This window comes from Centroberyx affinis, unplaced genomic scaffold, assembly GCF_046629955.1.
Source record: "Centroberyx affinis isolate AG114_WGS23_722 - 3 ecotype Tasmania unplaced genomic scaffold, CSIRO-AGI_Caff_v1 ptg003410l_1, whole genome shotgun sequence".
Classification (NCBI taxonomy): Eukaryota; Metazoa; Chordata; class Actinopteri; order Beryciformes; family Berycidae; genus Centroberyx; species Centroberyx affinis.
This window is the reverse complement of record NW_027281388.1, coordinates 1-25,870: the sequence shown is the minus strand read 5'-3', so window position 1 is coordinate 25,870 and position 25,870 is coordinate 1. Positions and strand designations below refer to the sequence as shown.

General features: G+C 43.6%; 2 protein-coding genes across 2 annotated transcripts; one reads left to right on the top strand and one right to left on the bottom strand.

The window, feature by feature from the left end:
* Nucleotides 1–1,403: 1,403 nt before the first annotated feature.
* Nucleotides 1,404–14,930, bottom strand: ddhd2 (DDHD domain containing 2). The gene is made up of 18 exons (XM_071539132.1): nucleotides 14,785–14,930; nucleotides 14,031–14,238; nucleotides 11,777–11,969; nucleotides 11,078–11,265; nucleotides 10,860–10,949; nucleotides 10,438–10,558; nucleotides 10,236–10,325; nucleotides 10,010–10,151; nucleotides 9,607–9,815; nucleotides 9,384–9,451; nucleotides 9,144–9,263; nucleotides 8,901–8,996; nucleotides 8,357–8,539; nucleotides 6,912–7,067; nucleotides 5,965–6,067; nucleotides 5,697–5,858; nucleotides 1,776–1,944; nucleotides 1,404–1,600 (listed from the first exon to the last, which is right to left on the bottom strand). Exons 2-18 carry the CDS (start codon nucleotides 14,148–14,150, stop codon nucleotides 1,519–1,521), a joined length of 2,292 nt encoding a protein of 763 aa, XP_071395233.1. The 5' UTR covers nucleotides 14,151–14,238; nucleotides 14,785–14,930; the 3' UTR covers nucleotides 1,404–1,518.
* Nucleotides 14,931–16,701: 1,771 nt separating this feature from the next.
* LOC139660869 (clustered mitochondria protein homolog) lies at nucleotides 16,702–25,855 on the top strand. Its single transcript, XM_071539127.1, has 19 exons — nucleotides 16,702–16,975; nucleotides 18,704–18,813; nucleotides 19,399–19,570; nucleotides 21,439–21,576; nucleotides 21,710–21,864; nucleotides 21,975–22,129; nucleotides 22,290–22,412; nucleotides 22,590–22,725; nucleotides 22,838–22,930; nucleotides 23,059–23,225; nucleotides 23,446–23,628; nucleotides 23,874–24,314; nucleotides 24,415–24,488; nucleotides 24,586–24,690; nucleotides 24,798–24,898; nucleotides 24,991–25,143; nucleotides 25,240–25,302; nucleotides 25,422–25,654; nucleotides 25,756–25,855. The coding sequence occupies exons 1-19, from the start codon at nucleotides 16,927–16,929 to the stop codon at nucleotides 25,853–25,855; spliced, it is 2,751 nt and encodes a 916-aa protein (XP_071395228.1). The 5' UTR covers nucleotides 16,702–16,926.
* Nucleotides 25,856–25,870: the final 15 nt, after the last annotated feature.

The window sequence follows — 25,870 nt, the reverse complement described above, 5'->3', positions numbered from 1 at the left end:
TGTACAGCATGCACAGTGCTATACAGTATACACACACACACACACACACACACATATACACACATGGCGTGAACAGAGAAACTGCTTGTCCTTTCAAGCACCTGAAATTCCGCACTTTCTTCATTTCTGATACAATTCTTCAAAAGGTTTACTTCATTCAGATATACATGATAGATATATGATAAAAAAGTTAAACTATATAACACTTCTTTCAAACAAATAAATAAAAATGTTATTAGAAGGCAAGGTCTACTTCACTGTCCATGCCAGTTAGTATAGGATTAGATCTGGGAAATCAAAAAAGGAGTGACATCAACATTATCGAGAATTCTAGGCGTAGCAGCTTTTGGTGTCAAGTGTCAATATAACTATCAGGAAATGTCTAACAGACAAGATGTGAACCTGCATTTTCCATGTGAGAAACAAAACATCTTTTAGTCAACCACAAGAAACCACCTGTCCTGGTCAAAGGATGATTAGAATGATAAAGTCTCAGGCAAGGCTGAAGTAGCTTTGACCTCCTCCATAGACACTGTACTGCTGCCAGTGCAACAGTCCACCTCTAGACTCTGGTCTCCCAGGTGGTCAAGGGAGATCTCAAAGTTTCCAAGGTCAAACACAGAGATGCTCTGTTCAACCCACGATAGTAATTACGGTTCTCCATTATCACTCAACTGTACGCATGATACGAGAATGATTGGTAGCAAGTGAAAGTGCAAAAGAAAAAAAAAGAAAAATGCAAGAAAGATAGGAAAGTTCTGATAAGGGGCATGACAGTGATTATTGGGTAGATCAATAACAAATGTCAGAAACCAAGTAGAGCCTTCTGGGAACAAGTTCAGGTACTTTCCATCCTGGGACAACATGGTTCAGCCGCTGTCCTACAGCGACTCAAAGTTCGGTTGATTGAAATATCTGAACCAAGATCGCCTGACCTTAGACAGTCTCCACAGTCTGAGGAGAGGGCGGGGCAGGCAGGTAACACTCAGGCCCAGTGTCCACCAAAGACCTGTGAAAAAAACGCTGGCGCTGTTCTGTCATTAAGTCCAATGGAAAAGCGGCACTTTCAGCGCCTACGACCCAAAACAGGTACCTGACCTCTTTTTAGCGCTGAGCGCCGTGAGCGCTGGACCTGTTCTCGAGTTGAAACTAGTTCAACTTTTCTGAAGCACACAGCTCGTCAATGTCACTTCAGAGTTCTACCAACCAGTGAGGATGAAACAGGGGAGGGACCAAGAGCCGGCATCCTGCCGTTTTGTAGTGAATGTTAGCTAGGCTAACGTTTAGCATAGCAACAACTCCCAGAGACGTTGTCTCAGCTCCCCAGCTCACCTGATGCGACCAAAGCGCTCAGCACCAGCGCTCCAAGCGCTCAACAGGTCGGTTGGTGGACACGCCCCCTAAGGCATTCTGGAGGAGGATTGTGCAACCTCTGGCTCTGCCAGCTGTCCTTCATCTTGACTGTAATAACAACGTTATATCATGTTAATAAGTAAGTCTGTAGTCGTAAAAGTTTTATTACTGCTGTGGCTGTTCAAAGGCCACACCCAGTTTGTCGTAAATCTCCTTCAGCAGCAGCAGAGCAGTATCCTCAGATTCCCTGCCAGAGACAAAGAGGAGAAGATGTTATATATTTATATTTAAAATAAAAATCAGCATGATAAAGCAGTGAAGTAAAAGGCAGTATAACAAAGAAAATATTTGAAACACACAGCATACAGAGGAGCACAGTTACTCCGCCCCTGCGACCACATAAACAGGTGTGCATGACTCACCAGTAGCAAAGATGAGATTGGATGGCAAACAGGTATTCATTGAAGCTCTCGATGGGTTTTTCCTGCAGTACGTAGTCTATCCTCCGTCCTCCATTCAACATCCCCACTTTGATCTCACGCTCCTCTGTCTCCTCTGCTGACGCCGAGGACTCGGTCTCCTCACACACTCCTGCAGGGACAAACAAGCACGAACATGATGAGTCCACACAGACAAGAGACACACGCTAACAGCCTGATCTCATTGTATGAGGATCACACACACACTACACAGGGCAACACAATGCAGTAGCTGTTGGGCAAGCAGCCATCTGTTTTGACTCATCCTCTTTGGTAAAATGAGAATGGTTCAGATGACAGACGGGAGAGAATAGGAAGAAAGTGGAGCTGCTGTTATAAATCGCCCATTTATGTTTGAGGTAGACTTTGTGTTCTTTTCACAAACAGTGCACGCACCAAAGGCTCAGGATAAATGAAAATGATGCAGGTTAAATGAAAAACAAAGTGCCTAGAGCTTCTTATACCTCTAAGAGTGAATACAACTTACATAAACTACAACTCATTGTCCTCCATCTCCTGCCTCTCTAAGGCTCCACTCTGGAGTGGCTGGTTGTAGTAAGTTTTAAGAAGACAAAGGTAGTTTTCTGATATATGATCTGATTTGACTATTTATGTGAAAAGTAATTTTGCAAAATTGCAAGTTCTCACAAATATTGCGGAAATTGGTTGAATTTGCAGCTGTCAGAAGTCAAAATCCTGCTGGTTTTCATTCTAGTCTAATTGGGACTGATGTACACCTGGGATGCCAGGTGAATGTAATTAACATGAATTATTAAGTATTCATTTGTTCTTTGAATTTTATCCATAATTTATAAGTTTGATTTATTTATCATGTGGATCTTTATTAAGTTGCTATTTTGGATATTCCGCCTCTGGTATTACCCATCTAACAATCATATTGACCTAATATTGGTCAATGTGATTTCTTCATGTATGACTGATGATAATGAAGATATTGCTATGAGTATTGATGTGATTGTAAACTTTTGTTTCCTTTTAGCAGAGTGAAAACCACATGCACACACACACAAATTTACACCAAGAAGAAAAGTGAATCAATACTAGACAATAAAGACCGACTGAGTTACATCTTGGTCTCCAGTCTCCTCTTTAAAGGGTCTCTCACATGTTCCAGTCCTCCAGCTGGTTTAGCATCATTTATTGCGATCGCAAAATCACACATTCCTGGAGGGACACAGCAGCTGTTCGTATTATGAGAGATGATTTGATGAGGTTATAACAGATTTGGGTGGTCTGTGATTGTTTGGAATATAGCATAACATTACATAGGCCATTTTATTTTGAATTCTGTGTCATTTTCGTAATGTTTTACTTGGAGTCTGTATTTTCTAACTATGGCTTTCGTGATAATGATGTAATGCATTATTCTGATGTATCACACATTTGCCTAGGTAACAAGTTATTTATTGTATGCATTGATTGTAATTGTGGCAGTAGTCGATATTATGCTTTTGTGGGATGGGGACCAGCTTATTTCATGATGTTGTGTTTGATAAGGTGGGTCTACAGTAAGTACGTTTTTTCACTGACCTTTAGATGTCCTATATTGCTTGAGTAGATGTCTATTATATCAATTGGTAATACAGGTGTTAACTTCCTGCTGGTTTTGAGTTGTGTCATGTGTAGGTAGGACAACTGAAATTACCAAGTGGGTTATTTTTGTGTTGGGTGACAGATTTGAATGATTATTAGGGATTGCGTCCATTGGTATGTTATGTCATTTTACAATGGCGTTTGTCACACAATGTTGTCTTAAGAGTGATCTTATAGGAGGGCCTATAAAAGGTTACCATCTCAAGGATTGCATAGTTCAACAAGGACATAATAAAAAATAGCCTAGTCATTTAGAGACCTCAGCAGGTCTAGAGGAATGTAGATGTATCTACAAATCTACAAAATCTAAAAATGGAAACTGCTATCTTCTTAAGTTTTCTGAATGGCTATCTCCGATAAGAAAAACGAGTAAGAGACTGTCATACGTGTTTTGTTTTGAGAAATGTATGACACTGTTATGCAGGTTTGTTTGTTTGATAAGACACATTTTGGTTGTTAAATATTTACTCTGAGGCCACAAGAGGGTGCTGTTGGTATTTGTGCCAAGCGATGAGTGTTAGTGAGTATGGATAAGGGCAGTATCAAAAAGGGGGAGATGTCAAGGATGTGTGTTTTACGGCAGGTACTACCGTAAAAGATGGAGGGGAGGGGCCAAAAGAAAGGTAGCACGTTCACTGTATGTTTGGACCGGTTTTCTGGAGTATGGAGACAATAAAGTTGGCATTTGTTGCAAAGACTGAACTCTCGCTAGTTATTCTTAAATAAACCGAAACACAGTTTATCACAAATCTAATCCTGAGTTTACAGGCTTGTATTTCTGGACAACATTGATAAATACATACCAGCACTTAAAATCTCAAGTTATATGGTAATATGTCATTTATCCCATGTTGATCCAAGTCTGTTCCTTGAGAATTGGAGGAAGGCCTACTTTTGCATTACAGTATTTCTTCCCAGCCATCTATTCCTTTAATCGGAGACATGGCAGGTATAAAAAAAAAACACTGCTGTGCTTTGTTCTACCTCAGGAATCTCATTTTTTTGGATCTTGCAGCACTATATAGGGAAGTGACGAAGGGAAGAAAGAAATTAAGAAATTTCATAGATGTGCTCTAACTGTGCATTCAGATAGCAACTGATCTGCTGGTCTAGAAATGGGCAGGATGTGTAGCTATGTGACCTGCTGCTGCTGAATGATGTTTCCTAAATGTTGAGCTGCAGCCAATTATTCTGGGTGGAAAAACTGCAACTGTGGTCAACATTGTCCAACTTGTCTTATTTGTTCAGCTTTCACAAAGTAAACGGACTGCCATGGACTAGTTTCTCAAGTTGCTTGCGATGGTGAAGCAAACAATGAATTCAGCCAATAATAACTGTCAGCAGCAGAGGGAAGGAAGGGCCAGGAGGAAGTATCTTTACAGGCAAATCGCATTTGAAGATTAGATGTAATGTATAGCAGACTATAGCAGACTTACACTAGTAGTGTAATTAGGCATGGGGAGAGGGAGGCGCAGACAAGCTAAGCATAGCAGGCATTGTATGGGATAGTGAGAGCCTGCTGCAATATTGACATACACTAATAGTGAGATTTGCTATTGGTGAGGGAGCGAGGGTGCTGAAGTGAACCAGACTAATTGAATAGAATAGTCTTTATCAACACTGCAGATCAAGTGGCATCTTTTCTGCAATGAAAACTAGTGATGGTGGTAATTAATTTAGCCTCTTTCTGTATGCAGGTAAATGCAAAGATACAAGAGAGGTTTATTGTCCAAATCCAAGGCAGGGGACTTACCGGTAAATAAGAGACTGAATATGGCACAGGTTACCATAGACTCAAGTTCACCATATCAGGCAGTTTAACAGAGAGTTCTCTGTATAAAGAGGACTGGGTGGTAGTTAACCAGACCGCTAACCAATAATGAGCTAGAATGAGTTCATTCACTCCGGTCATTCAAGCCAAGTGGTTCTCCTGGCTTACCTTGGAAGTAATGCATATGAAGGGCCCTGGGCCACTCCAGTATTTTAGTCCAAAAATCAGCACTTTTCTCTTCCCTCTTGGCAGAAGCAGTGACTGCCGCTGAGGCTGAGGTTCAAGGTAAAGGGGTCAGGGGTGAGGGAGGTAGGACCAACCACCAGATAGAGCAGAGAGAAGAGGGGAGGGGAGGGGAGCAACATGCAGACAGGGACGAGGAGACAAGGTTAGACACACTTGGGCAAGTGCACATACACACAACATCCACACATCCGAACACACACACACACAGTTAGGGAGATGTGCTTGCTTTATACCCTGTGTCTCTTGAAGGTTTCTCTCTGTTGTAGTTTCTCCCTCATCCACCGGGGGCAGTGCAGCCACAGGTAGTCTGGCAAAGGACTGCCACGCCGTCCGCAGTGATCCTAAGACGTTATTCTTCAGATCCATGCTCATACGGGTCAAACTGTCCTTAAGTTCTATGGGTCAAAACAAATATTAGCATTAAATTCAGTAAACAAACCCTCGAAACTGCCTGGGTAGACAGACAGAAAGAGACAGGGAGACAGAAACAGACAGCCATACCCAGGTGCATCCTCTTGCGACCCTTATGGTGAGGGATTAGCATGGGCTCCAGATCCACCTCTGACACAATCATGGGTTCTATCCGATAGGCCACTGGGTCATACTAAACACAGATAAAGAAGAAAAGATGGATTTAACATTGTGTTATTCAAGCAATACACCAAACTTTGATAAATCAACATCACAGTGTTATGCAAAAAGAAGACATCTGTTTGTCAGGTATATATTTTGTTTGCTACTGACGGTGCATGCTAACACTTTGGCACATTTGTTGTTGCAGTGTGACTGGGTTGCCCGGGACGCCATTCAGGCCTAAGCCTGACAGAGTTTGTCAGAAGCAGTCTGAATTAAAATACAGTCAAACCCTACAAAGCGTGCATGAACGAAAAACCACAAAATAACCATAATATGCCCTAACAGATAACTGGAAAAATGACTCAATCAACACTTAATCAACCACTCACCAAGTCATATTATCAAACCAAGATCAATAAACACAATACAGATGGCCTCAGTTTCACCCAATGAAAATGGTAAATGTGCAATAAACTCAATTTGGTTCAGTTCATCCAAACACAAATGTTATTTTTGTTTATACGGCAAGTACTGACTGCACAGTGGTGAAACTGATCCCAATCTTCTTGTCATAAAATGGTTCGTTGATCAAATGTTGCAGTCTTGTCTTTTCAATGCAAATTTTACCATTCAGTCACACCAGAATGAATTAAATGGGCAGGTCTGGTTTATTGGATTACACTGTAAGCAAAATGTGATTTGGTAAAATTCAGAGCTGCCCAGTTAATGCATCCTGGTGTGATTGGATGATTAAAGTCACACTGAAAAGACAAGTGTAACCGTGGCAAATGAAAGCTGGTGTAATACTTTACAGGGTTGAGTGCAGGACGTGTGTTGGAATGGGGAGGTGCGGTAAGGATGTGACTACTCACAGGATGGTAGATGTTATAGAAGCTCTTGCAGGTGGGGAAGGTGTAGTTGGGATCGATTTGTTTAAGTCCGCGGACCGTCAGGAACATTCCAATGGGAGATCCAAAAGCAAAAAAGGTCTGAGGCTGGAACGCCAGCTGTGGGTAGTTAATGGATACCTGGGGAAGAAATGAGAGGGGCAGAAACATGTGTTCTATCAAATTTGGTAAAACATTAATGATTTAACACAATTTTCTCAGAGGACATAAAGTAGAGCATCTATAGATCCATACTATCAGATGGCAATGATAATAATTAATACTCCACTGGTGCACAATGATGATTTGAAACCACAGCCAAACTAGCTTTCATGACATCAAGGCAGCAGCCAGGGAGTATGACAGCAGCTAAGGGGAAACCAGGGAACTGAGCACTCATGCAGGATAGAAGAGGCGCAGGCAGTGGGTGTGTGATACAACGTCATGGGGCATATATGGATAAAGCCTCAACCATAGAGGTTTTTTTAACCATACAATGTGACTCAGGGCGTTTTCACACCTATAGTTTGTTTGCTCTGGTCCGAATCAGTTGACGAGTTTGTAAACTTGTAGCGTTTTCTCGTTGGTTCGGTTTCTTTTCACACAGAGAAAAATCCAAGCGAACCAAAATGCATCACTACAAACCAGGTGAGAACGTTCACTCCACTTATTGGTCAGATGTGTCTGGGGCGGGAGCAGGAAAGTAAATACAGGAAGAAGGTCCTGTGTTCTGGACTAGTGCACACTGCTATGCAACATGGAGCAACAGCAGAGTTGGCATTTGCTCATAACTGTTGTAATTATCTGGGCAATATACCAGGCAAAACTGTACCAGCAGAATGCGGAATGCAATTTGAGGAAACGTCTTAGCCGTTTAGCTCAAACTTGCGGAGTAAATTGAGTGCAACTGGTGGTTGGGTTGGATCGAGGTCGGATCACGTTCCCACCACAAACGAACCGCTCCAGAGTTTGTTTGGGACCGGACCGAGACCACCTCTTCTAAAGGGTCTCGGTGCGGTTGTTTTGGTCCGCACCCAAGTGCGATTACTGTGTTCACACCTGCCCAAACGAATCGCACCAAGGGGGGAAACGAACCAGAGTCCGATTTAACCGGACTAAAAGCGCAGGTGTGAAAACGCCCTCAGCCATGGAAACCCTTTTGCTCATGTAAATTACATACGTCTATAACCCAATGTTTCCCTGAACAGACTATATGTGAAGAAAAACTCATGGTGAAATCAAAGATAACTAGGGACACAGCTAGAGAGCATGGGGACACCATAGGAGACAGACCTGTCCCTTGGCTATGCCTCCATTGGTCTGTCCAGGCAAGCAGGGGAGGAGAGAAGCAGGAAGGTGATATACCAAAGCGTTTAGCTACTGTTAACTCCCAAGCACAATAAGTGTGTGTCGGTGCGTGTGTGCGCTACCTGTCCGATGCCCACGTCAAAGTATTCATAGTCTACAGCGCTGGTGATGGACTGCGCTCTGTGGAACTGGGACTGCTGTGGTGTCAAGCCTGAAGACTGGTTACCATGGTGATCAATGGCCAAGGAATCTGGAGGTGGAGCTTGCAGCCCTGGGGCCAGAAGCACCATCCCTGCCTTACAGTCCTATTGAGATTGAAAAAACAGTTAATGGAATTACTGCCAAATCTGAACAGTAGATTTAAGAAAAGCAGCTGCATAAAACATCCTTCTCCTCTGCTATTATAGTGTCTAGAGTATGCCAGTTTCCTAATATGGCTTCTTCCTGCATTTCAAAACGTTAGAAAAAGTACATATAAAAGCACAACTTGATGAGCGGCCACCATCTTTTAAATGACACACACCCAGTGTAATTCAGCTAAATGGTATCCGGATATGAGACTCGTGTTAAGGCCAAGTGTAAAGGAGGCCTAATGGCCACTTTTACTAACTAGACCATAGATATTCTAGAAAAAAAACAAAAGGAAGGTTTCAGGCTGTGTCTGACCTCTTGAACTCGTTTCCTCCTGATGTAGTTCAGGATCTTCTTCCGAGGTCCAAGAGGAATTCCTAGATCTTTAAGATCACTGTCCTGGCACAGAGCCTACAAGAATAGAACAAGAGGAAAGTAGTTAATTAACTCTACATTACATTTGAGTGTGTATGTCCAGTGTGTGTGTGTGTGTGTGTGTGTGTGTGTGTGTGTGTGTGTGTGTGTGTGTGTGTGTGTGTGTGTGTGTGTATGTGTTACCAGTGATTCCAGGTCTAGGTTTTCTCTCTGTAGTGTAGCCAGGTATTCCTGTAGTCCCAGTCGGATCAGAGTCTGCTCCAGGGTGTCACAGGTCAGTGGACTGGGCTCATCACAAGGCACCTTAATGCACAGGGCAAAACACAATGGGACAGAGATTTTCTTATCTAAGTGTAGAGAAATCTGCAATCCTTTTTGTCGGTATATTAGCAATGTTATCTATTACTGGGAATGCCACTATACCCCCTCTCTGTCGGTTTCTCCTGATCCAGTCCTCTGATTAGTCAACAGGTCAAACAGGATCAATGAACCTGGGGAAAGAAAAAGAGAGGGGAGAGGCTGGAATTCAGCATTTTAATTTTTTTTTATTTTTAGGTTTTAGGCATTTTAGGTTTTGTGTGTGTGTGTGTGTGTGTGTGTGTGTGTGTGTGTGTGTGTGTATGTGTGTGTGTATGGTGTCTCTAACCCAGGCTGTGCCCCACTACAGAAACTGCCCCAGTGAACTCTGGGTGTCTCTGTCTGAAGAGAGCGTCCAGCCTGTTGACCTCGGAGGCCACTGTGTCCACTATGGTCTGGCAGTAGGTGGGGCTGTTATAGAAGAACAGGTCCAACAGAGTGTCATTGGTGAAATGTCTCAGCCTGCTGATGCTGGGCAGAGTGATCCTCTGGATGTCCCTGGGAGGGAGGAAGAGAGGGAGGGAGGGAGGGAAGGGAGTTGGAGGATGAAAAATACAGTAAGGAGTGCCAGATTCAAAATTGAGTTTCACAGCTCTCTGTAGTTAGGCATATAAGCATGTATGGTATAACAGAGGAATCTTGTTTTGTCCTCTGTCTCTCTCTCTCTTCTCTCTCTCTCTCCCTCTACTTACTCGTCCACACCGGTGGCGTCTCCGTGTAGAGCGCTGTGCCAGTTGACTGGTAGGAACTCCACTCTGCCCACCTTGCCCTCCAGCTGGCTACGCTTATAATGAGAGCCCAGCAGAGACAGGGATGCACTCCTGAAGTCATTCACTGGAGAGGCAAAGAGACAAGGAATCCTAAATAAACACACTCACACACACACACACACACACACACACACACACACGTACTTACCACACTGTATGATGGATCTGAAGCGCAGGTCACATGCAGGGCCGATGCCATGGACCATAAAGACAAGGTGGTCCACCTTTTCTGGTTCCCCTGAAAACACATACAGAGGGGAAGGTGTTTAGCTCATACTGGTCAGGTGCTGTGAAATATGCTTATAGTACAGTATAAACCTTACTACCCCCTGCCCAACACACACACATACCATCTGGTATTTCTGCAGAGATGTTGTCCACTCCCCTCTTGACTGTTCGAGGACGGGTCTGCTCAGAGGGAGAGGAGACCCACTCATCCTGAAAACCCACTGGTTGATACTGCATTATCAGCTGAGAAAAGAGAGTAGAAATGGAAGAGAGGAGGACATGTAAGGCAAGGAAACATCATACCTAAATTTAAACAAGCACCTAATCCGTGATAAGCTGCGACTAGTTTGGCGCTTCCAAAATTGACTCACCTGGGATTTAGAGTGGCAAACCTAGCGTAAGCTTTACAAACATGTTTTTGGGACCGACCAACAGAGTGACTTATTCTAGCTGCTGGTTAGAGCTAAAAAAGAAATCATCTAGTAAGGTGGTTTTGTGGCTTTACTTATGTTGTACATAGTGATAATTTACAAGCAGGTCCTACCTTGGGATTGTGCAGGATGACTGTCTCTCCTGAAGGGAACTCCAGCTTCCTCTTCCACTCATCCAGAGTCACCGCTATCATATAGGCATCCTGAGAAATGAGAGGATGAGAGAGCAGGATGGAGGGAGGGATAAAAAGACCAGTAGCTGTGGGAATGACAGCACCGTACACTTGCATAGCACTGCAGTGGTGAGGACTCAGCTGTCGTGTCAGACTACCTCCAGACTGCTGCTGAAGTCCTCGGGGTAGGGCATGAACCTGGTGTCTTTATCTCCTTTGTAGAACCAGGTACAGCGCCGGACCTCAGAGGGAGCCTGCTCCCAGTACACAGCGTAGCGCATCCTCTCCTTGACACGCACATCATACCGCTCTCCATCCACAGCTACCACCACCTCCTCCTCTCCTACTGCGCAGTACACACACACACGCATGCACGCACGTACATACACAAGCGGATACAAACAAAGGGTTTCTTACCAAAACGCTACGTACCCATTACAGAAAATTTTGATTTATTTGTCAGCATTTCAAAAACAGAGATGATTCAATCCTCAAAAACGGCAAACCTTAAAAACCTTATGATGACAACTAACTTTAATAACTTTATTTTGTGCTAGCAATCATTTTGCAAGTGTAGGCATCAACTTTTTTTCCTAATGGTAAATATCTCATTTTCAAATGAAACTTTTTAAATCAGTGATAAAGCTTACCTGAAACTGAACTGCAATTTACACTTGAAACTGACAGTAACAGTGAACATGTTGTGTCAGGAGAGTCAAGTGCCCTAGTGGGCATCAGGCCAGTGCTGGCAGCAGCAGTGTTATGACACATCATCCTCCCCACAGCTGTTTATAGCACTCTCACTGCTTTCCCAATTTTCACGTACCCACACAGATTATCTGTATTTACACGCTTACCAGTGGCACAGGCATTCTCTAGTTTCTCTGAGTCCTCTCTACTGAAAGGAAGCCAAGAGGTGTTGTCATCAGCCCGTCGACAGAAGAACCAGTGAGGCTGTACTACTTGGTAAGGAGGTGGAACAGACTCCATGTCAAGCATCTCGAAGGAGGAGGTAGAAGAAGGTGAGGCCTCATCCACCACTGGCGACACCTGGGAGAAATGTCAGCACTGTCAAGATCATACATCAACAAAGCTGAATATTTCTTCTTCATTCCAGCAATATTGCTCCAATTCCTAAGTAAAAAGCAAAAGCCTACCATATACTGTAGATACCTGTCTTTTGCTCCCCTTAGGACAGTCCTCCGCACAACTCTGTAGTTTCAGGTATAAGTAATTATAGAAGTCTGAGCTCAGTCTATGCGCTTCTACTAAGCTCCTATCAAGGAACCTGAGACCATCAGACAAGGCAGAGGACAGTCGGACAGGAAAGGATCAGACCTCCCCTTGGGCAGACGCACAAAGCCCTGCTTTATTCTTCCCTCCTCTACAAGCCATCTCTTGTCTCCTTCTGTTTCCCCCACTGACACAGCTACAGCTTGTAAACAAACCTATTTCTATTGGATATCACACATCCAAAAACAACGCTGTCACCGTATCCTGTGGCCATCCTGTCACCACCTGTCTACATTCACTTCACATCTGGCTCACTCTACGGGCCTATCTTTAAGTAGAAGAGCTTACAGCCTCTGGTGAACCGAGTAGTGTTTTTGCTGCTCTACTCCATCTTATGTGCTGGATTGAAGGAGAGAGACTGCCACTGCCTGTCACAACAACACACAACCACATCACACACATCTGCCAAATCAGCAATCAGATTTCTAGCATAATCTGTGTACTCTGCATTAGGGATGGACTGTCAGTGAACTGTAATGTGCATGGTACACCCTTCCTTGGAACTAAATCTCAAAATCAGACACCAACAAGGTAATGCCACCCTGTGTGTGCAATGTTTGGCAATGGCTCAAAGTTCCAGCCTCTAAATATTTGCTTGTATAGTACGTCCTAGTCACAAATCTTTTTGCTGGTGCACCACACAAAACCTGTCATCACTAAACCCTCATGAAAGTGATTCATAATACCCCATCCCGTCATGTTTTCTAGTTTATCACTAGTATACAGTCACATACTGACTGTAGCCTAAGCCCCCATGCTGCTTTTTCTTGTGTCCTCTGCACTAGTTCCTGTGTCCGTAAGTTTATTATGTTGTGAAACACATACAGAGGGATGGTATGTGACTTCCAGATGCCCCCACCCCCTCCCTGCTCCACAGGCTTACTGTTTCCATAGTCACCCAGTAGGGCAAAAGACGGCAGCATTTATTTTTCTCCAGGACGACTGGAGCACAAACAAACATTCACACATTAAGTGTCCCTAAATGTTCTGAGCTCTAAATGCACATGTTTGTGTGTATGGTCTGCACACATACAGTAACATATATAAAGGTCAAGGTCAAGGGCATGTGCCGCTCACTCCTCCTAGTAGGTGATGAAATAATAAATACAAAGACAACCATCTAAGGACGGCCATTTAAGAACTTGCAGACAGAGTTGTCTAAACTACCTGCGTTATATAACAATTAGGGCTGGGCAATATATCGATATTATATCGATATCATGATATGAGACTAGATATCGTCTTAGATTTTGGATATCGTAATATCGTGATATGGCATAAGTGTTGTCTTTTCTTGGTTTTAAAGGCTGCATTACAGTAAAGTGATGTAATCTTCTGAACTTACCAGACTGTTCTAGCTGTTCTATTATTTGCCTTTACCCACTTAGTCATTATATCCACATTACTGATGATTATTTATCAAAAATCTCATTGTGTAAATATTTTGTGAAAGCACCAATAGTCATCCCTACAATATTGTCGCAATATCGATATCGAGGTATTTGGTTAAAAATATTGTGATATTTGATTTTGTCCATATTGCCCAGCCCTACTTACAACTGAACATTTAGCCCATTTCATAGAAAATACCGAGATATATATTGTGTATCGCCATTCATCCTAAAAATACTGAGATATGATTTTTGGTCCATATCGCCCAGCCCTAATAACAATGCTGGGTTTTAGGGAAGTTTCACTGGTCCATATAGGCTACCATAAGCAGGGGGAATTATGAATGTTTGTACAAGGTCTATGTCTGCATATATACCCATACATAAGCACAGGCATGCACACAAACATACAGACACAGACAACTACCTGCTCCTCAGGTGTGTTTCCACTAGCCAAAGTCTGAGAGGGGGTGTCAAACAGGCCCTGGGCGTTGATGGTGGGAGCAGCCGGAGAGAGACCCCCCTCTTCACCAGGGCTGTGTGACATTACCCCGAGCCCTGACCCCGACCCTCAGCTCTGACGGGAGGGGGGAGGTGGGCACGGAAACTCAGGACCTGTGCCAATCCAGCTGTACCTAGAATGAGACAAGACAATGTAAAGAGGAAGCGAAAACACAGTAAAAACATTATCATAACCATGACATTAATGTAATCGCCAGCCATACTTGTAATGGAACAACTACAAATATCTTCACCAAACTGTTTGGTTAACCACCATTTAGTCACATCAAACCTACATAAATCATGCGATAATAACACTGACAAACACCTAGTTAACTAGTAATCCCAGTTCCCAGAAAACTCTGGCACCTGTCTGATCACTCTGAGCCATAATGTGACGCACTGATGATGGGAATTAGAGACACCCATGTTAAGGGTGATAAGTACAGAAACTATGTAGCAACCTTAGTTACCTACATGTCTAATCTTGTTATCTTTAATCTACGTTACACCTTTGACTGAGCTTGAATGAGATTAATTTCAATCGCTTGTGTAGTGAGAGCCTTCTGCCTGGAAATAAACTAACGTTACCAAGAACGAAACAAACACAACCAGAGGCCAGTGGTTGCTAACGTTGGTTAAGGTTTACGCTAGCTAAGCTGGCTGAATAGGACACTCACTTTTCAGTTTTCAGGTCCTGGTGTTATTGACTTAACAGCACGAGTCACAGCCAGTCGTTTCGTTAAACTTACCAACCACGTATCCTAAAATGCACAAGATTTGTATTTGATGTTTAAAACACAGACTGTCTCGCTGTAGCTAACGTTAGTTCGGCTAGCCAAGGATAGCCTCCTGTCAGATACTGCGTTCAGGTGTTCTCGGAAACTACGAGATGAGCGGACATGAACGACCAAACAAAGCGGTAACTTAAATACAACTGGGATAGTCGGATTTTTCTGTCAGTTTCTGTGGCCGAGATGTGACGATTACGGGCGAAGAACGTGAAAGCAATTATGCAATTATTAATCGTGAAAATGATGATGATGACGATGCAACAACTTTTGTCTGATAAATCGATTAAAAATACACAACAACACAAAATAATTCTGTGTCGTTTTCTTTGATTTTTTAAATAAAACATTTGCCACCAAACTACGTTTGTTACAGGGTCAGTGTCCTTATTGTTGCCGAACCAAAGCACTAAATGCAAGAGTGTTCGTAAATACGAGGAACACTGAAAGCAGCAAGACATCGCCAGGGCACCGCCCCCAAATAACAACCTGACGTCATGAATCTGTAATATGGGGGTTTTCTGCACTGAAAAAGGACGCCTAGCCAATTTCCCGTTTTCTGGTCTGGCTCTTACAATATATCCCAGTATTTGACGGTAAAGCCACCTTAACTTATTTGCTTGATAGACGCTGTTTAGTTTGACAGAAATGTTTATGACTTAAGTATACATAAGTACACATAAGTAGTAATTAGTATCAAACTGAGGAGGTATTTCAAAGGGGAAAACAGTGCTTTTTTGGAAATATTATATTTTTGTTGATATTGTTGGTTGTTTTCCCGATAACGATCGCTGATTGGTGGTCATAGTTTAACCATCTTTTTTTTTTTTTTAAAACAATCTCTACTTCATTGGTCACAGTGCCTCCTATGTCTGATAATTCCAGTACAGCTAAACATTTTATGAGCTGGAGAACTTTTTAGCAAGAGGATCCAGCCCTATGCTTGAATTTCCTGTCTTTCAGCAGAGAGGTAACTAATACGGCCCTACTAGACAACATAGCCGTTTGTGGTTGTTTTGATCAAGGAGAGGAATTTATTGAATGGCATTCTAGGAATACCAACCAAGTCACCTGCTAAGCCTAACCCAGATAAGAAGCTTAGTAGTTGGTTTGCATTATGAAATATGTCCAAGTATGTATAAAATTTGCTTGTAGTGGCTGCAAACCTGTCAACAAAGAGATAGTAACCTCCTAACACATACAGTAGAGACACACCCAATCTATGGGCCCATTTTTGGGAGTTTGTGATGTACTTGTTACTTGTTCTTATCTGTATTTGGGTTCTTTGTGACAAACTTGTCTGTTAAAGCTGTATTATAACAAAATCCGACTTGACTTGATAAACTGCCATGACTCAAAAGTGTGAATCGGTAGATGCGACTGTCTTGGTACCCTTGATATACAGTATATCATACATATTCCTCTATTTCCAAAAACTCACCCATACTCTGATGCTCTAAACAAACCAGCATACAACTTTTGTAATACAGAATGCTTTATGTTAAAAGCTGGGTAGCTAGATGACCGACTGGAGCTAAACCACTAACAAAGTTTTAAGAGAGTATACAAAACTCACTGTACACTTAATTCACACCTCTCCTCCGGGGCACAGGGAGGGTGGAACATGCCATGGGAGAGGGGAAGGAAGAGTGAGCAGAGTGAGAGTGGATAGACACACCCAGTCCAACAAAGTGTGAGAGACAGAAAGTAATGAGCCTGTGTTGAGCAAGAGGAGGGTGTGGCTTTCTTACACAGGGAAAACCGATAAGCTGAGTTTGCCTAGTGGAGGCAGAGGGGCAGGAGTCACAATCCTGAACAGACAGACGTATACTTTCAGTCTGCTGTGCTCACACACAATCCTGGCACACACACTCCACTTCTTACACACTCTCACTCTTGCTCTTTCTGGCGCACTCTTCCAGCAGTTTGGATCAAGGCTGCAGGGGGAGGCAGCTTCCACCACAGAGAAATAAAAAAAAAAAAACACACACACACAAGAGGACAGCTCAACAAAGACTTCAACAAGCAGACATGAAGGACAAAGTGAAGAGAGGAGGAGGAAGAAATCAGGCAAAAACTGGTGAGAAATCACTGCAGTGTGTTTTTTCTTTACTGCTCCTCTCTCTCTCTCTCTCTCTCTTGGACTTTTCTCCTCTTCCTTCTTTTTTCGCCTGCTGCCTCCCTCTCTGGAGAATGTAAGGAGGGTGGGAGATTTGGCACCACACTGCTGCTCTGAATAAGCTTCAGCGCTCTTCTCTGCTTTAGGCAACTTCTTGATTTGTAAATGTCACCAGGAGAATATGCCATGTTTCCAAACTTCAACTCACCTCTTTAACTGTAACTTGTATGGTGAAAAACCTCACAATACTGTCATACTTGGAAACCCTGTCAAAACTGGGAATATTCATGTCTTTTTAGCAGTAGTAAGTTGATCATTATTTCAGAGCCAACCGATTATTATTGCATTAGTAGAGTACAGGTAGCTTTTCTTTTACATTTTACACAACCTCTCCTTCTCATAATTGAAATTCAGCTAAAAGTAAAAACCCTTCCCTTGTCTTTTTGGTCCTAAAATTTCTAGTCTACCTTTTCATTTTCTTATCCTCTCACACACTCACTAGTCTGCCATTTAACATATTTTAACCCCTGCCCCTCCTCTTCTGCAAGAGGGAACGAGTGAGTGAAGGTAGTGCATGTTGGCCTTCCTCCAGGTGAGTATGCCCCGAGGTGTTTCTCCATGCAAAAGGACGCGTATATCTGGGGGCAACAGGATGATTGTCAGGTTATATAATGTCAAGACACTCATTTGAATTTAACGGAATATAATGCTCCTATAATGTTACAATAAGAAATTAGCAGAAACATTTAGCTTCTTTTGTTGTTTAGGATGCAACACAACCTCACCTATCACCGCCAAAATAAACTCATCAGAGCTGAAACAATACTGTGTTCAGTAGTAAGGCAGCAGCTCCGATAGGAAAGAGGCTGATGGCTGCTGGCCTGCAGAGAGGAGGGGCCTTCTTCCAGCCAATCACAAACACACAAACTATTTGCTGGGTGCTGTCCAGGCATAAAGTAGTCCCAGATTGACAAGAGGCACTGGTGAATTAGAATGGTCTAAAATCTTCTAGGTTGTGTGCACATTGAATTTTGTGCTTGTCTGTGCACATGCCATAGGTGTAAGGTACATGTTTGTTAGTTTATGTCTTTTAGCATTGTGCTGTTTCCACATGCCAGTGTTAGGTGTGGTTGTCCCTTCACCCTGAGATGACATTAAAGCTCATGCAAATTCAACAGGTTTAGTCACACTCCAGGTTGAGGAACACGCTGGGTCCTGCTCTCCCTCCGTTTCTTGTATGCGTGCATGTATGTGTGAGACACACCCACTTTCACTTTGTCACACATTTCATGTATAAACTCACTCACTCACCCTCGGGCACTCACACACACACACACACACACACCCATACACCCACACACACACACACACTTTAGCCCAGCTCATGATGATTTTAGAGGAGATTTAGTGTTCTTGTTTGATGCTGCAGCCAAGTGCTTTTGAGCAGCAGATCTAAAAACAGGCTTCTCGGTTACTTCATCATCTTTTTAAAGGACGGAGTCTGAAGATAATCAGTCACGATTACCATTCATTCATTCATTCATTCATTTTCTATACTTGCTTAAGCCTTTTCACGGTCATTGCGGGATGGAGCTTGTCCCAACATGTATCAGGCAGAAGGCAGGGAAACACCCTGGACAGGGTCGGACCACCAATCAACTTTGTTTCTCTGATTTTTCCTCCAAACAGATGTGATTACCCTGACTGGTGGGAAAGGGGCTGTTGGCAGGAAGCAGGAGGAGGACACATCCTTCCCTGTGAAGATTCAGGGAGCAGGAGTGGAGCCATTTGAGCTGCCGGTAAAACCCAAAGCCAGAGTGTTATCTCCACTCAGATATTGTTCTCGCCCTCTCATTCCCTCTCTTGTAATAATAAGACTTCACAAGTGATAGTGAGATGATGGAAGCTGAGGGTAATATGTGGTGTTGTACTGCAGATCTAATGAAAATGCATGTTTACAACAGTTCACAATCCTTATCTTGTGCCTGTAACATATAGCTGTAATTTCTGATAATGTGAACAACTTACATTGCACATTTGGAACGTCTGCACACAGTTCTGCTCATATGTCCATTTGTATGTAATAGCTTTATGGATGAGGATATAAGGTCGCACCCATCTGCTTCTAACATGTAAAACTGTCAACAAAGATGCTTTATCTTTATTTATGCATCTTTTGTAGTATTTTCAATATGTTCTCTCTTTATAATTGTTTGCTGTATTATCTGCAATACTCTGTATTTGTTGTATTCTTGTATATATCCTTCTCTCTACTGTTGTGACTACTCAATTTTCCCACAGCGATCACTGAATTTTCATCTAATATGTTCATCATTTATGTTCTGTGGCCATGTGTTGGTGTGTTAAACCATGTGTCTTTGCAGATCCATGGATTTTGGCTCGTTCAGGATGCAGTGATGGCCCTGCTTTCCAGAGAGGAGGTGTGTCCACGCTCCAGCCTGTCACTGGCGCTCGCTGGCACGACTCTGGACCCCCTTGCAGAACTGCAAAGCCTGAAGGGGCTTAAACCAGGATCCATCCTGCGCCTGGTTGAAGGTAGCATTGTTTTTTCTCTTCTCTTACTTTCTTTCTTCTCTCTCTTGTTCACTCTTCCTCTCGCTCTCAGTTCAGCTTTATTTCCATTCGGCATTTTCAGCATGAAATGCATGAACAGTCATTGTCAAAGTCAAATCAGTTCAAACAAGGATTGTCCCAAGGCTTTATGGGATCATTTAGTGGAACCCTATGAGTAGCTGCTCTTGTCTTGGAGTTTCTTTCATTTCAATAGTGGAGGTTGCTGCTGCTACGTCCTTTTTGAATAATTGTTATTTATGGTGATTAGTCTACCTCTGCATGCATTGTTGATATCATAACTGTGTACTCAAGCTATAAATTCACAGAAGTCAACTGGCAGAGTGTTAGGGGCTTTTGCATAATTCTAGCTTTCTCTTCTGTGTTATTGACAGTCTTGCCCTAATTTCTTATGATTCCCCAAGATACTAAGATTTTGTTGTTAGCCTTTCTCAGCATGTTATAGTTTTTTTTAACATTCATCTGTTCTCTTATACAGTTTATACATCATCCAGTTGTTGTCTGGCCTTTTTATGAACAAGTTGATCGAGCTGTGATCTTAGAGAGGGGATTTGAGGCTTGAGTTGGAGTAATTTGTTCTTTGACAGAGCTGGAGCAGATTTCTCCTATTCTTACTGACCACTCTTGTGCCACAGCTATTTTGTTTGGAGCAAAGTAACTGTATTGGTTAAGGTTTAGTACGGGGAGCATTTGTATTTGTCTCCCTGTGTGGTGGTTGTTCAGGCATTAAAATCACAGACAGCCGCTACATTATGGTAAATCTATAACTCTTCAACAGGGATGATGTAATGTAGGATAGCATAGGTATAATAGGGGATTGCATCTCTCTCTGTGGGTATAAGCATCTAGTTTTTACTCTTATGTATGTGTGGCTATCTTCAAATTTAATAATTTGTAATAATTTAGCAATTAATATAACATAATTGTACCAGGATGTTAGAACTCCTGAGTTTCTGTACTTATATTTGACTGATATTGGTTGTATTGACTCATTGTTATGATTTGCACTGTGGGTCAGTTATGGTTATTATGTCTGATGTACAAGATCAGGATCTCTGTAAGAATAATTCTAAGCATAATTGTCTTCACCTCCATCTCCCAATCCTCCTTCACACATACTCTAAAGTCACTCTCAGTTCTATGTAAAATAGCTGACTCACATTTTGTTTTCCAACATGTCAAAGAGGTTTACAGTCACGGAGATTACATCTGTATGCCAACCAATTAGACTATCTCTCACCCTCTAGCTGTTTAAGCAATGAAACAAATAAACTTGCAGCCCGTTCTCTGATATGAACCCTGTCAGATTTGTGTCTATTGGAACAGGAATTGTTGTTGCAGTTAGAAGAGGGAGGCGTGGTTCATGTGTGGAAACAAAGCAGTCAGTCACTGAAGTGAAATTAAAAACTCATATCATTCTAGATACAAGGTTTTTGTCGGACACCAAACATATTCTTCCTAAAATATTGGACAGTTTTAATCAAGATTGCCACAGTGCCAGTTACCACAACCTCAGCATAAAGGCCATTGAGGTCTAAAATAACAAACATTCAAGTCCACTAAATCATTCATGGATTGTTAGTGGATCAACTGTACAAAATGTTATTTGTTGACGTCCCATATTAGAGTCTTGGTTCTCTGGATTATGGTTGTAAAAGAGAGTTGTTCATGTTCACAAATTCATCAAACCTTCCCAGACCATTATGCAAATTACTTTTTTCATTATGGACTTTCCCTTCTTTGTAATTTACCGTATTAATCATTCATTGTTGTGACAGTTGGACAAAGAAGGCCTGTCTAACTGTTGTGTTAACCGCTGTGTGCCGTTGCAGAGCCTTACACTTCCCGCTCAGCCAGGCTCCATCTGGGTCGTGTGCTGGAGCTGCTGAGAGCCTCTGGACCTCAGGATGCACTGAAAGAAGGACGCTCACCCAGTATACTAGAGACACTCACACACACACACACCCCAGGTATGCACACATACGGTGCACTTACACACAAAGACACAAAATTAGGCTTGTTAAAGCTCACACTGAAATACAAATTCAAACAGTTCGAGCAGTAAAAGAGTTGAATCTCCTCCTCCTTTTTTTACTGGTGCAGACTCTGGCTTAACTAATGGAAAAAGCTTGAAGCGCTCATCAAGCAACACGAAAACAGAGCCGACCAATCAGGATGGAGCTCCTCCTGAGTACCTCCTCCCTGGATCAGCAGAGAGACCGCTGATGGTTCTGCTACCACATAGCTCCCAGCCTGAGGTACATGCAAAGCCAGGATCTGTTTTCACACTGGTTCCTGAACACACACACACACACACACACACACACACACTCACCATTATACTTAGACTTTATATTTCTCTGATCAGGTTCCCAGCTCTCTGAGGGATGTGTCGCTCAGTTGTTGGAATCCGCCCCCTGGACACAGGAAGCTGCAGGGAGACTTCCTGTACATCACTGTGGTGACAACGGAGGGACGCCGGTGTGAGATCACATCATGTCCAAGAGGTTTCTATCTCAACAGGTAAGGAATTTGCTGCTGTGATGATTGCCTCCTGTAGTAAATCCTAGACTGTGTCACTGTGTGACAGTCTCATAATGCATCAAGCTGGGATTTGATTCACGTTTAGGCCTTCATTATGGACCCTTCTGTATTCCTTGCTCTCTCCCCGTCTCTCTCTCAGGTCTACAGAAGAAGTGTTTGATCCTCGTCCTGCGCAGTCTTCCCCAGTTTGCCACTGCTTCACTGACCTGCTCTGTCACATCAGCCCTAACTTCAAACAAAGCCTCACCACTCTCAAAAACAGGTAACACTAACACTCACGCATGAAGGAAACACAGATACCATTTTGCCGTACTCCTAATAGTGGAGTTCAGAGAGACCAAAAATAGACCAAAACGTTGACACTATAAATCGGTCCATTCCAAAACCTGCATTTACAATGAGTGTGACATAAGTGGTTTCTGGTCGTTCTGTTCCCCAGTAGGTCTCAGTTGCCTCCAGTAGAGGTGATGCCCACTCCTTACCGCACCCTGAGCTGGCTGGGACCCTCCTGTGCCTCCCGCACACACAAGAACTCCTTCAGCAGGCTGGGTCTGGACGAACAGGCAGCAACACAGGTTCTTTACAACAGAGGACAGTTGTTTGCTATTTGTGAGTCAGTGGAGTGTGCTGCTGGTAGTAATACTGACTATTATTTGTGCATGTGTTTGTGCATGTGTGTACATATAGGCTCCAGACTGGAATGAGGAGTTGCAAGCGGCCAGAGATCTTCCACAGGGAAGTCTGGAGGAGAGGCTGCAGAGAGACAGATCTCTGCTTCAGGTAACGATAAAATCTCTAATTTAACTCACAACAACAGCAAGACAGTCCAGAAACCTTGTCATCTATTATCTCTTGTTTGTTCACTCGCCTTCTGTCTTTCTCACCTTCTCTCTCACCTCTTTCCTCAGGTAAACAGTGCATTTGTGTGGGCTGTGGGTCAGGGGGCAGAGACTGTAATGGATGGCTTTGTGGACCCAGTCAATGGAAACCTGGAGGATCCTGCTTTCCTGTGGGGGGGTCTGTTCATGAGCCAGGGGGCAGCGAGTGCGGCGCTTGGTGGGGAAAGGGGCCGCAGGTGAGAAAAAACAACGAAAATGTAAATTTGAATGCTCTTAATTGTGTGTAAAGGTGTTATGGGCCTAAGTGTTTCGCTAAAACCACTGTACCAACATATTGTGTCTGATAAGATATAGATATAATATAGAATGGCTGTTATTTCACTTAAAAAGACAACTTATCGTCAGGACTTCACAGTGCGCAGACAATTTAAACGTATCCTCATATTCCACCTGTAGGGCTGCTCAGAGGCTGGAGCTGAGAGGAGTGCAAGCCTACAATGACCTTGAGGGGGCACTACAGGGGCTACACACCCTGCCCACGGCCACTGTAGACTACAGAGGAGTGCGTCTGTCTGCGCAGGGTTTGGCCCCCGGCTTGGAAGGCTCAGAGCAGGACCAGGAGTCTTCTGCTCCCTCTAGGTACGCCCCTGTGGACCCGTTGTGTGTTTTCTGCTGATAAATGACAGTATGTGTCTGTCAAAAACAAATATAAAAACAAAAAATCCACTGGACATAAAATGAAGAGTTGAAGCCTCTCGGATGAGTGGTAAAACATCTTCAACTCTTCATTTTACATCCAGTGGATTTTGTTTTTTGACTGAAATAAACCTACACAGACATAGAGCATGTGTCTTACTTCTTCTGCTTGTATATTTTTTTTTAAGGGGCTTGCTGTATGGGGTGAACGCGGGGCCCCAGGAGTCGCCGCAGCGCAGACGGCTCCTAGAGCTCCTGGCCCAGTCTGCCAAAGCCCTCGCTCTCCAGAGGCACGCTGTCATGGCACCCAACAGTCACCAGGTACCACTGTTCACCTCAGTGGACGCCCAGGGGCTGCTGGGGGCCGATGGTAGGTACTACCTGCTGGACCTGTTCAGGAGCCTCCCGGCCGATGCCAACTACTGTCCTGAGGTGCAGACAGAGGGCAAGGAAAGCCCTGGAGAAGAGGAGGGGAAAGATGGCCACGAAGAGGAAGGGGAGAAGACGAGTTGTGTAAAAGAGGAAGGCTGGCCGGAGAACTACCACTCAGACTCTGGGCTACCGAAGAGCTTTCCTCATGGCCTCTGTAGACTGAGGCCGGAGCTGCTGCAGGCCTTCATCCAGCACAAGTGAGTTCTGCACTCAGTGTAAAAAAAATGGTCTTTAACTCTGTGTTTAAAGTGTTTCACAAAGTTAAAGTGTTGTTTCTTTCCTCACTCCCTGTTTTAGACATTCCCAGTTCACCCAACGTGTCAGGGAGAGGATGGAGGAGAATGGAGGCTTTGAAGAATGTGCAACAGCTCGTAAGAAGTGTTTTGACAGATCTAATTGAATGGCAACTATAATAATTCATACAGATTTTGGCAATTTTTTACCTAACAAATGGTTCTATATGTGCAGGTGACTCTCGAGGCACTGATGCAGTACGAGCTGCTTGTAAGGATGTGGGCTCTGTTAGCGACATCATCTTTGAGATGCGCTTCAACCCAAACATCTTTTCCCCAGGTACTAAGTGAAACCACATACACACAAACACACACACACTCACACACACAGAGAAACACACAAATCTGTTGCTAAAATGTAAATGGCTTCTTGTTCTATTTGTTCAGGAGTGTCCTTCCCTCGCGGTGATAGTGAGAAAACCAAGCTGCAGGAGAGGTTATTGAGAGAAGCTGCAGCTTTCATCATCACACAACAGATACCGGCCTTTGTAAGTGGATCCCTTGTGTACATGCTATTTAGACACATCTATTTTAAACATGAAACAAGCTCACCATATGTCTCCATGTGTATGTTTTGCAGGTGGAGTATTGCCTGCAGGGCAGTGAGGCACCCATGGATGGAGCTTCACTGAAACAGGCGCTGCACCAGAGAGGCATCAACCTCCGGTATCTGGGCCATGTGATCAAGGCCATCAGCCAATCAGAGCACAGGGAGCGCCTGAGGCATATAACGGTGTGTTTGTGCTGTAGTCAAATTTAAGCTAGTCTTGCTGATGTAACTGCCCTGTCTAACTGTCCTTGCTCTCATGCCTCCCTCTATCTTCACCAGAGATTGGTCATAGGTGAAATTGTGATCCGTTCAACGAGGAGAATATTCAACAGTTTCCTCCAGGTAATCTACGATACAGTGTGTATTCCTGTCCATTCTTATGTTTGCACACAATACTAGAGCAGGAGTGGGTCAGATGTTCCACAAAGAGTGAATCGTAGCCTCTGGTCATGTCTTTGCAGGGCGTGGAGGTGCCTAGTCTCTCTGCAGCTGTCAGTCACTTCCTCTGCTGCCTATTGGTTCCCCACTTCAGTCCCACCCCAGTGGGGGAGGAGACTAAGAAGAAGTCAAGGCGGCGTGGCCGAGGGGCCGGGGCCTCTGACAGCACGCCCTGGAGTACGCTCACCGGGGCTGAGCTGTGGAACCTGGTCTGCCAGGATGCTGTTGAGACATATGACCTGTCTGACAGCCTGGGGTGAGGACGCGGCCTTTGTTTGATCTGACTCTGTGTTTGTTAGTTATGCAGTTGTTCAAGATCATTCTCAGTGTAACACCTGTTTGTTTCCTCTGTGACAGCTTGGGTCCTAACCACCTGGTAGAGCACTACGGGCTGCAAAAGCTGTCTCTGCTGAGAGAGTTCTGCCTGAAGACTGGAGTACAGGTAACACATATCTGAAATATGAATAGAGTA